This window comes from Amblyomma maculatum, chromosome 1 (genome assembly GCF_055883805.1).
Source record: "Amblyomma maculatum isolate TAMU_Amacu chromosome 1, ASM5588380v1, whole genome shotgun sequence".
Lineage (NCBI taxonomy): Eukaryota > Metazoa > Arthropoda > Arachnida > Ixodida > Ixodidae > Amblyomma > Amblyomma maculatum.
In genome coordinates, this window is record NC_139344.1 from 126,996,964 (window position 1) to 127,009,146 (window position 12,183).

At 45.9% G+C, this 12,183-nt stretch overlaps 1 protein-coding gene across 1 annotated transcript in view; it reads right to left on the reverse strand.

Moving 5' to 3' along the window:
- Positions 1-12,183, reverse strand: part of tkv (serine/threonine receptor kinase thickveins) — a 111,511-nt gene that overhangs the window by 52,806 nt on the left and 46,522 nt on the right. The window contains exons 9-10 of the mRNA XM_084588957.1: positions 8,149-8,324; positions 1,780-1,910 (exon numbers count right to left, since the gene is read on the reverse strand). Coding sequence (XP_084445083.1) covers positions 1,780-1,910; positions 8,149-8,324 — 307 coding nt within the window. The remainder of the gene's footprint in view (positions 1-1,779; positions 1,911-8,148; positions 8,325-12,183) is intronic.

Sequence of the window (12,183 nt, forward strand, 5' to 3'; positions counted from 1 at the left end):
CTTCACTCGCGGTTGTCGGCACACCTCGGAATTGAAAGATACACTATGGAAACGTGTCTGCTGCTCAGCAGTTGGGCGGCGATGACTGTTACAAGACCACTTCTCCATTGAACGAACTTGCGACAGGACGCTCGTGTACGGCAACACTCACTAACGTGTCGATCCTCACTGACGAAGTAACATTGCACCCGCGGCTCGACGGCGAGAGATCATGGCCTGTCTCGCATTCGCTGGCTGGTGCGCGACTTGACAAAATTGCACTAGCACATCCGCATGCGGCGAAACGCTCGAGCGCGGCGACGCTCACTGGCATGTTGATCGTCGCTGCGCCTGTGCCGCGACAGCGAACGATCTTCGTTCTTCTCACAATTGCTAGCTGGTGTCCGACTCGGCATGAGATCACACAGCACATTGGGAGCGAGATCGCACAGCATGTTGGGCGCGTACTCCGTCGATTCTGAACGGACACTCAGTTCGGCAGAACCACCTGCTGATAATCGCCGCTTCTTCCTTGCTGTGATAGGCTTGCTTTTTAGCTCGCCGTAAGCATGCTTTGTCCAGAACTTCTTTTCTAACGTGCAATGATTCATTGCGCGTGGTCAAAGCCTCGAAACATAAAAAAAAAAAGAATTGCTTTCCTGCAGCAGACAAAGCAGACACTCCCTGCGCTGGCTGCCATTACGCTGCGGCATCAGCCAATGACTTGCAACGAGCCGGGGCACGGCATTCATTGGCTGCTTCGTGCTGCCGTCCTGCGAATTTTCTTTTTTTTTATGCACTTGTTAGCTGATGGAGAAGAAAGGGAATGGCTGGGACAAAGAGTCGGTTCGAACAATACCAAAATGGCGGCGCTCCATGGCGGGAAAGCCAAGCAGTCACGCCGTGAACTTGGCAGCTTTTTCGCGGTTTGGGTAGATATCTCGATGTCAGTACCGAAATATATTTATTTAGAGTAGTTGGAGTTTGTTTTTTGGTGAAATATTTTAGGACAGCATAGAAATAATGTTGTAGATTACGAAAAGCATACTTTTCAATGATCGTTTTTTTCCTACGATTTTTGCGATCTAATCCACGCTTCCCCTCTTAAATGTATTCCGGGCTGACAAGTAAACATTAAAATGACTAAAAGCACCATCAAATTGCAATGACGGATAATGCTTGGAAATAAAACTGCCAGGATGTTTCCTTGATTTTGACCTTTTTTTTTTACAGTGTATAGTCAAAAGATAAACACGCCATGACGTTATTGCTGCGCAACATCTTGGTGCGCTGGCAATAAATGAACTGTAGATGCGACGGCTGAAACGGAGTGATGCGGCACCGAAGACTTTTTTTTTTTTTCAAATTCTTGGGGGCAAAAGTAGAGGGTGGGTTCATTATCAGACAGATACAGTATCATTTTTCACGATCGCAAGTGGTGTCTTAAGCAATTTCTGTATATCGAATTATTGATATATCAACTATTACGCCATCCCCTTTGAGTTCGATATATCAGGGTTCGACTATTTTTAAATGCTTTTAATGAGAAAATTGTGCATTTTCACACTTTTGCGTTGTCTACACTAGTGCACATTTTGTCTCGTTTTATTTGTAGACTTATTTACAGGAATTTGGGTGCGCACTTTGATAACGAATATCAGATATAACGAACAAATTTTTACCCTCCATACTACTTCGTTATAAAGAGGTTCGACTGTACTAAAAAACAATTCACTCTAACATTGTTCACTCCGCGCAATTTGGTTACAGAGAGAACAGCAGAGAAAAAGAAAATCAAACCTGGGAAGAACTCCAGCGCTTAGGCAACTGCGGTCTTGCATTGTCAACACACACCACTTTGCGCATATCCTCAAAGCTGGGGTCTGATGGAACCACATCGTGGTATGGAATACGGTACTCTTCCACTGCACCTGCAGGCATGGAAAAAGTGGAGAAAACACAAAAAGCCTTCAAAAAGCACTGAAATTAAACTAGCGCTTCCAGTTTGAACAAGCCTGCACTTGCAACTGCACTTACGTTTTACCAGCTGAACATACCCAAAACATGCAAAACATGTTTAACACACTGCAACACTTTTTAAGGCAAAAGCCTTACTTCACCTATGAGATGCGGAACCCGGATGCGTTGAGTGCAAAGGATGGTACTAAAATGTCAGATTGATTCAAAAAGAAAAAAGAAATTCAAGAGGTTAAGGGTGAATAAAGTTGAATTGTGTTAGATTAGGGGTATTATTACATTAAGACAAATTAAGTAGAATTATAGTAGATTGAACGGAGCAATACCATATTTACTCGCACAATGCTCGCACTTTTTTTCACGAAAAATTGATGCTAAGTTGGGGGGTGGGATAATTATGCAGGGAAAATTTTCGAGCAAATGTTTCGGAGCGCTAAAAGCACATTTAAATAGGTGCAAATCGGGATTTTTAGGTCAGCTATTGTAGATATAACCAAAACATTACTTTCAAGCAGAGCTTACCCTTGTTATAAAAGTACAGGGTCACCAAAAGCATTAATTGCTAAAGCACTTTATTTACCGCACGCAGCCTCATCATCACTCCCCGCGTTCCGTGGTATAATGCTCACAGCAGACTATACAGTTCTATTCTTGATCAGAGACTTGATCAGAGTCCGTATCGGCACTTCAATCGCTGTCTCCAGTAGCGCACTACGCAAAACTCGTTGACGTCTAAGTGCCTGCTGGCAGCGCGGTTGCTATGCTGTAGCCCGTACTCGAAAGCTTTCAGCTTAAAAGCAGCTCAGTTTTCCTCTTTTCAATTTTCACCCCCGTGTTGTAATTGCGGAATCCTTCTCATATTAATTCGGGTGATATTTTACTCTATACACGTTCGTAGGGGAGAACAACGACAGTGCAACCGAGTTGACATATAACTTGCGTACCGCCCCACCGCGATGTGGCACCAAGAACACGGTAGACGGTGGAACAAAGCAAGTAACACGGACGGAACGAAGGAACAATGACAACGAGATGCGGAGACACCTCGCAAAATCACAAACACTACGAGCATCATGGAAAAAAAAAAAAGAAAAAGAAAAAGAAGAGCATAACCATCTACTCGAGCACGCTATCGCTGCCTGGTAACGTATACACACAACGAGGCCAGCTAGGTTCAGTAGCGCTCCAAAGATGGTGCTTGTTACTACTAGTAGACGACTCTCGCGGTGGTAAATTGGTGCTGCGATGATTATGCGAGGAAAAAAATTTAGATTTTTGACGCCAAATGTTGGGGGTGCGAGCATTATGCGAGTAAATACGGTACACTGCATCAAGGGGGAGGCTACTTTGAATACCAACTTTTTTGTTTCTTGAGATAACTGAAAGAAATTTTCACGGTAGACTCATGGCACAGCCATTTGAATAATTGCAAAGTTTCATGGAGCTGCGCGCATTGGTACTCAAGTTACAGAAGTATATCAGAATGGTTCACATGAGTTCCTTGTACCATGCCCGAAGAACTTGCAAAATGTGTTGGCGCTATGAAATTCATTATGAAGGTTCCAGGGCAAAACAGAGTCCTTTTTCCAAATTTCATCCCTGAAAAATTTTCACAGCATTGAGGCTCGTGCCACTAATTGGACTTGCATTAGCTAATTTTGATTGTTTATTATAAATACCAGACTCAATATATTGAAAAAATGAGCTTGTCTTGCCCTCAAAAATTTATTCAAGAAAAAAAAAAAACCAGAACAGGTGGGAATCCAATTAGCGGTTCCAGAAATACTGCGGGAATAAGCAACCACATCAAGAAAAAAATTAATTCTGAGAAAATTGCCCTTGAAGTTTAAAACGACATTTTCAAGTCTAAAGTTTGTTTTTCACAGCAGCACGTTGTGCCTCCACCTCCTCAATTCGCTCGGAAAGTGCATTTCCATGCGAACAGTGGACTATGCTGACGACGCATTATCGCTTGCGATGACTGACGCGATACGGGAAACTGAGATCGCCGAGGTTGATATGGTCGGTACAGCAGGCACGCTTCAAATGTGGTCTCCTTACGCTGACACGAAAGACACACAATTGGAAGTGGCAGCGCAGTTGGTCTAGTAGTGGTGTAGCAGAGGCAGCACTGCTAGAAGTGTCTCTGCGACCATTGGCAACGCGCTTTGCTAACTTCGCGATTCGGAAAGCATTCACAGAACGACGACGTATGCAGTGTTTTGAACTTCTTAGCGCGCATTGTGACCGACCGTGTGACGATCCACAAGGTGCACAAACCGTTCAAAACACGCCACCAGAATTCGTAACGAGCGATGATGACGGCGATCTCAAAAATGGTAAAACGTGAAGCGATTCATTCAGCGAGCGCACAAAGAACGCCAGCTCAGTAGGCAGCCGGAGCAGACGATGCGCCGGAGAGGGAACACTGCATCAGCGCACGCAGCAGCCAATAGCAGTTGCGCGATCCCCCGCATTCTCACGGAGCACTTCGTCTAATCACAGCCCGAATTCGAGACGCGGGAAGCTCAACAATGCCTGCGAGGTCCCCAATCACAAGCGAGCCATGCCTCTGCTACGCCATGGATGCCGCCGGTGAAGGCAACATGGCAAGCATTTACAATTAAAACAAGACCAAGATGGCGGCGCTCATTTCAGCGGCAGATAAATGGCGCGCACGCCAAGTTTGGGTATGTTTGCCGTTCGCTCGAGACTTTGGGGCTGTCGCACCCAGTTGTATATTTAATTTAACAAAGTTCCAAGATGAATTAGGCATTTATAATTATAGAAAAGGTAGTTTATAATATATAGAGCTGAGATATGTAGTTTTTGAAAAGCTTCGCGACTATGGCGACGACGAGGGACAGGTCACCAGTCACGCGACAATGTGATAACAAACAAATGCACACACGCTGCACGCAGACATGCGCTGCGCAGAAAATGGGCATAAATTTGGTAGGGAGCCCGCATGCTGCGCTGCGGCGCCTAAACTGGGCCAATGCTCGTGCCGCCTAGTGGAGTTGCTTAACACCATGTTCGTGTCTCCCGCGTAGTACATCAGATAGCGCAGCGTATGACACGTCGTATCATCATCGTCGTCACATTTTTAAGCGTGCTCGGCTCTAATGCGCCGCCGCGTTAGGGTCGACCCACCTTGGCCGCACTGCGCTTATTTTCAGGCTGCGTGTGCTTTGATGGGCGCTGCTCTCAACCACTCAGGATCGTGGTACACCTTTGTTCAGGCATTGAGTCTTCAACTAAATTTCGTTACACTGAAAGTTCGACGAAATTTACTTCGTTATAGGGGGGCTAAAAATATGTGTTCTATGCACCCAAAGTTACCGAAACTGAACTACTTCATTACATCGGGGATTTTGTTAAATTGAAGTTCGTTACATCGAGGTTGTACTGTAGTTCAGATTAGGTTGTAGTATAGATTAGAAAAGATCATGGCATATTGTAGCAGATTGCAGCAAATTAAGAGTAGATTATGTCCATATAAGAAAATAAGAGTTGATTACGTCGAATGAAGTTTATGAATAAAGCGCCCGCCCAGCCGCACATGAGCAAGCCATTGGCCAGCATTCCTGTCAAGGGTGCTCATTGACTTAGCACTCTTGCCATATAAGTCACCTTCCTTCACCCCTCACCCCAGGTAACCATGCCATGATGGTATCGCTGCACAGCATCTTTCAGCGGTGCCAAGGAACACACTGTAGACGACGACGATGAGGGCGTGAAACTGAGGGCCGCACTAACGACCAATGCCTTTTTTAAAGTACCATAAAATCCTGCATATAATACGACGTTTTCCCCCAGATTCTATCATGTCAGATTTCCGCCTCATATTTATGATTAATAAATTTGCAGTTCCAGCCTCATTATTATTAAGCACTATTAGCATCAGGCTTCTGGAGACAGCAGAAGCCTGACTGTTCCAATGGTTTTGGTTTCAACATGCTGACCCCACGACCCTCGCGACATGGTGCCCGCCGTGAAACTGAGGGCCGCACTAACGACCAATGCCTTTTTTAAAGTACCATAAAATCCTGCATATAATACGACGTTTTCCCCCAGATTCTATCATGTCAGATTTCCGCCTCATATTTATGATTAATAAATTCGCAGTTCCAGCCTCATTATTATTAAGCACTATTAGCATCAGGCTTCTGGAGACAGCAGAAGCCTGACTGTTCCAATGGTTTTGGTTTCAACATGCTGACCCCACCACCCTCGCGACATGGTGCCCGCAGCGCGCATGCGACCAGAAGCCTGTTGAGCACACCTCATAAAAGTCTCTCACAGGTCTCTCCGACCATACTAACCATACCCTACGCACAGCCAAATCACGGACGCTTGATCAGTTTTCCCAAGGAGCGCATCAGTCACGTTTTCGAGAATTGCGGGATACTGAATGCGTTTAGAGGTACCGAAAAAGATTTTATACAAAAGGTGTCTCTGGCAAGGTAATCTCGGCAGACGATACTCGCACCAGAAGATGACTGCAAAAACCCTGAATCCAAGAATGCTTCCTTTTTCGCACATGCCACGTACCCGCACTGTGCTAGATGCGAGCAGGCACGAGCACGACACATGATGGCCGGCAGCCAGTGCGCTGCCGTCCCGTGTCCGGGCTGGAAGCGGCCTACTGGTTTTAGAACAGTCGGAGGACCATGTGGCTTCACCAATTGCTGGTGCGAGAGCGAGGTGTGCATGAAATTCTCCAATCAAGTGTGTCAGCGCAAGAAGGGGAGTGAAACAGCAATGGTACAGGTATGTTCGTTGGCACTATACGACACCTGGTGAGGGGTTGTGTTGGACAAGAAAGCGCAGAGTGCATATGATTTGCTGGACAAATGCGAAATGTAAAGGAAATAAGTGCTTTTACCAATTATACGCGGATGAGAACTCTTTTTCCATTTTTCCCATCCCGAAATTACACCTCATATTAATGCGGGTTATGATAAATTCTCAATGAGAAAAGTGGGGACATTATGAGAGTGGGTTTATTACGGAAGTAAATATGGTCAAATGGGCATATTTTGATGCATTTTTGCCAGCTGCTGCATCCACACAGTGTGGTTACAGTAGAACCCCTTTATAGTAAAGTCACTGGGACCAGAAAAAGTATTTACTATATCAGTGTTGGTGATGAAATGGTCCTGAAGATGCTGTCTGGTAGATAAATGGGTACTTACTGAACGCATCTTTTTGCTTAATGTAAAAAATGCCCTGAAATACCTTCCATTTCTCGCTTATCTCTTCGTGCAACTTATAAAATTTTTTTTACATCTAGTGGAGGTACCTCTTAAGCATGAGGACAACGTAGCTACGAACACAAGCAAGTTCGATTCCATGTGAAAACCAAAGCCTTGCATGAATGTGGTGTCACTTTTTGCTGTTTCTGTCTTTTAAAGATGAGAAATGCATGTGCCAGTCAAGTACTGCAAGACCACACACGCTGCACCTCCACTTTTTGCCCCGCTGCATCACGCTTCGTGCTGCACAGAGCTGTGAATGTTCACCTGCTTCTTTCCCTTGCCTATTTCTTGCTGCACTTTTACTATCCTTTACTTTCTGCGCGGACTTGCTGCCGCCTCGTTTTCATGTTTGTATAGCTTTACTTTTTTTCTTTTTTTTTTACCTACACACTCACGGCTTCAAGGCCTCCGTAAGTAGGCTTCTCCTGAACGCTGCTGAGGTTAGTGGTAAAGCCACTTAAAAGAACACTCTGGGTTATTTTTCTGTTTTCAAATACAAAAAAATCTTTGCCTCGCAATTCTGGATAGTGCACGGGTGGCAATGCCATATTGTGGGAGTCGTCACCATGGCCAGTCGCACTCTACTATTACCGATTTTTACCAAAAATGTCTTTACTATAAAGGGGGAAAAATGTACAGCTGTCTATGGAAGATGAATTGGGACTTCTGTTTCACTTCACTATATCCCAGTTTTTACTATATCAGAGTATACTATCATGGGGCTCTATTGTACTTCTAGGCTATGCAGGCATGTCCATGGTCTTTCACATAATGTGGTAGGTGATGACTGCATGCATGATTACGACTGTATGTGCGACCTGAAACTGAAAGGGAAACCGCTGATGCACCTATTTTGCATTTGGCCTATTGACGCTAAATAGACCACCAATTTTTTCTGCCCCCCCCCCCCCCCCTTTTCTAGTACACTCACCGTCCACAATGCACCGCAGTGTGATCTCCCAGAGTACCAGGCCAAATGAGTACATGTCAGCCATGCGGTACGAGTCAAAGTGGCTGGGGACAAGCGTCTCATCCAGCACTTCAGGGGCCATGTAGCGCTTGGTGCCCACGCGAGGGTTCACAGCAATGTCGAGTTCGTTGGCTTCACTGCATAAAAGACGGCCAGCAAAATAACAACAAAATCAATACTTTCCGCTAGACAGACGTTGAAAACAGGACATCAAAACTAAAGAATAGTGGTTGTTCAAGCCACAATATCTGTCCATCATTTGACTTGAACAGTAAAGCACCGCACTACGTCATGCAAAGGTACGGTCCCTATTGGTAATAAACCAATCACTTTTTCATCACATTTCAACTTACCTGCTCTCTGTACAAAGAAAGGAAAAAGTCTGCTTGAGCCACCTGAGTGATGTCCTTTTTTTACAGATTCACTGAAGCAGCCTCTAGTTCCATACATTCTTGTCAGCCCAAGGTCCAGCAACGGGGCATACTAATGCAGTGAAAGCTCGTTAATTCGAACTACACTACTTGGTCCGGCCAAGTTCCAGAGAGGTCTGTGTATAAAACAGCTGTTAATTAGAACAAGAGTCTGTTCTACTACGGATAATTCAAACTAGTGGTGCCTCATCAGGCCAGCCTGGAGCCTAGCACATGGCCACAGAAACGCCCCCACAATAGGGCGGCATAGTTACACGGCTGCGCCCATCCAAAACAGGAACAAAGAAAAACAAAACAGATAAAACCATGGAAGAGTAGGTAGAGCCTAACCGTTACATGACCGGTGTGGCGGCCAGCGGCACCGGAGGGTAGGGGGGTGGGGGGTGACCGTGATTGCTTGCTGTCTGTTCTGAGTGACCTCAGAGACTTACAACTCAATGCTGGTACATTCAACCCCCTTAATTTGAAAATACATAAAAATATTTGTTGCTGCGGTCCTAGCCGATGTCCATGTAAAGCTGTGGAATCGGACGGACGGCGCAAAGTGACAATGGCGAAGAAGATCGCCGTGATCCATCAAGTGCAGAATGGCCACCTGCAGAGCGAAGTTGCCCGGGAGTTTGGCATCTCGAAGCAGACTGTGTCGGACTATACAAAAAACAAAATGAACATTTTGAACGAATCATTAAAGTCTTCTTCGGTGCTGGAAAAAAAATTTCAGAGAGGGCAGCCACCCGAAGCTCGAAGAAGCGCTCCACATGTGGCTGTGTGCGACAGTTGCAAAGAGGATCCCAGTGTCGGGCGATCTTCTGAAACAAAAGGCGGAGGCCCTCGCACTGCGAATGGACATCGAAGGCTTTAAGTTTAGCGATGGCTGGCTCCGTAATTTTAATACATAGTTGAGTGTGTTTCTGTTTGTGGGGTTTAACGTCCCAAAGCGACTCGGGCTATGAGAGACGCCGTAATGGAGGACTCTGAAAATTTCGACCACCTGGGGATCGTTAATGTGCACTGACATCGCACAGCACACGGGCGCCTTGCTTTTCGCCTCCACCGAAAAGCGGCCGCCGAGGCCAGGATTCGATCCCGCATCCTTGAGAACAGTAGTCGAGCGCCGTAACCGCTGCACCACCTCGGCGGGATGGTTACATAGTTGAATACAAGACAATATGTTCTATACTTTCAATACAATACCAACTCAAGCACATATAAATGGACAAAATAACAGAGACTGTGGTTAATTAAGAAGAGGTACGACCTCACTTTCAAGAAGATGTGCGGCGAGAGTGGTGCCGTGGGCCAGACTCTTGTAACAAATTACGGCTCCAACAAACTGGAGTCGCTGCTGGACAGGTTTTCGCCTGATGATGTCTTCAGTTGTGATGAAACAGGCCTTTTTTATAAGAGATTACCCGAGAAGACACTGTCAGTGTCTGGCGACCCCTGCCACGGCGGAAGGTATAGCAAAGACCGGGTCACAGTGATGGTTGGCAGCAACATGTGGGGAAACGAAAAGCTCCCGATTCTTGCGATTGGGAAATCAAAGAGCCCGAGGTGCTTCAAGAGGGTAAAAACATTGCCCATGTGGTATGAAGCCAATTCGAAAGCTTGGATTACGCAGCATCTTTTCGCTGCCTATGTACGCAAGCTGGACCGGAAATTCAAGGCCCAAAATCGCAAGATGTTACTCTTTGTGGACAATTGCGGTGCACATGGCCACATTGATGACCTGGAATCCATTCAGTTGAAATTCCTGCCATCAAACACAACGAGCGTCCTTCAAACCATGGACCAGGGTGTGATTAAAAATTTGAAGGTGCTATACAGAGCACGCTTGCTGAGCCGCATGGTTCTGTGCATTGACGCCGGCAAGCAGTATGATGTAACTCTGCTGTCTGAGATCAGCATGCTTGCTGACGCTTGGAAGGTAGTGACTGCAGCCACACTCCGAAACTGCTTTTGGCATGCTGGATTTGTTGGAGTTGGTGAAGCGGATGCCGCGGCCCAGGATCTCCCGTCCGACATGCTTCCCACAGATGGCCTGGACAATGACGAGATAATTCGTCAGGTGTCTGCTGTCCCACCTGACGACGAATCTGAGTCAGAGGACGATGCTCCACCTGTTCCGCTGCCGTCGCACGCGGACCTTGTGAATGCGGTGACAATGCTTGCAGCTGCCTACAGTGACAGCACGGCACTTTCCGAGATTCAAGCAGACCTGATTGCTCGCAAATGGAGGAGCGTCCAGCAGCGTATTCACAATTTTTTCCAGCCAATTACAGGGCCTGAATAAGTGCATAGAGCATGCCAGTGCATAGAAATATATATTTTTTTTTCCGATTTTGTTTTTTCGGACTCCTGTTTATTCGGATTTTTCGGCGGTCCCCATGAGGTCCGAATAATCGGTCGGCGACTGTATATAGTTTTGGGGCAGAACACAGTGATCATTAATAATACTTCAATTAAGGCCTACCTCAGTTTTAATGCACTCGGTAAAAAAACACAATCGCTTCACTATATGCACTTTTTCATTATACATAACCACATTATGGAAATACTGATGACACTGAATCAGAATATCTACAGTAAACCCTCGTTAACTTGAAGTTGTAAAATCCGGGAAAAATTTCGAGATAAGCAGAGTTTCAAGTTAAGCAAAATGACAAAAAGTTTTGGCGACAATCCGTGGCGATCAGTCGCACCACGCCACCGCCGCCAATGCCTGTCATTGCCGCTGATGCACACCGCACGGAGTGACGGAACTCTGCGACAGGGGCGCGTTTTCAGCGTTGCTTTGTTACCGCCGCCTCGTCGTTTTGTCAGGGGGAGTACAATTACTCTATATCCCGTTTCTAACACTAAACAGCATGACGTACGGTAAAACAGTGATGAATTCTTTTTGTAACACATTGCGTGTAAAAAAAAAGAAAAGTGACAGCTCAGCAGTGTGCTACTACACTGCGATGCAAGCAGCGACTTACTCTTGCTCCTTTCGAATATTAACAATATCTAGCCACACTAGCCTTTTTATTTTTTTTTACTACCCTACCAAGCTTTTACTGAATTGTCCCGATGCGCTCATATATGTATGGATCAGACGAAGTGAGTATATGCAGGCTCTTCGCTCAAACCATACTAAGAAAACAAACTTCGCTCGCAAAAAGAAAAAAAAAAGCGAGGACGGAAATTGAGTAGCCCAAAGCCTTCTGCGATTGGCTGCCTAGAGAGCTGCTTCTAGGTGATACGCTAAATTTTCTACACACCCAGACCCTGAAAGCAACAGCGAAAAGCGAAAATGCTTTGACGGCCCTCGGCCCGTCGCGTCCGTCAACGCTCCACTGGAGGGAGCTTTTTATGTAATAAATGGAAAAGAATTCTCAGGAAAAGCTCAACTTTAATTTTTGAAGGAAGAACTGGGTAATGCTTGCCCGCTTCGTGCTGGTATTCAGCCCGACAAAAGCGTCCTCGAGCTGCTAAACGCGTCGCATAAGCTGTTGGTCGCTGCAGCTGCATTCAACTTTGTTGCGGAGCAAGCGTCGTGGTCACCACATACACAACAAGAATC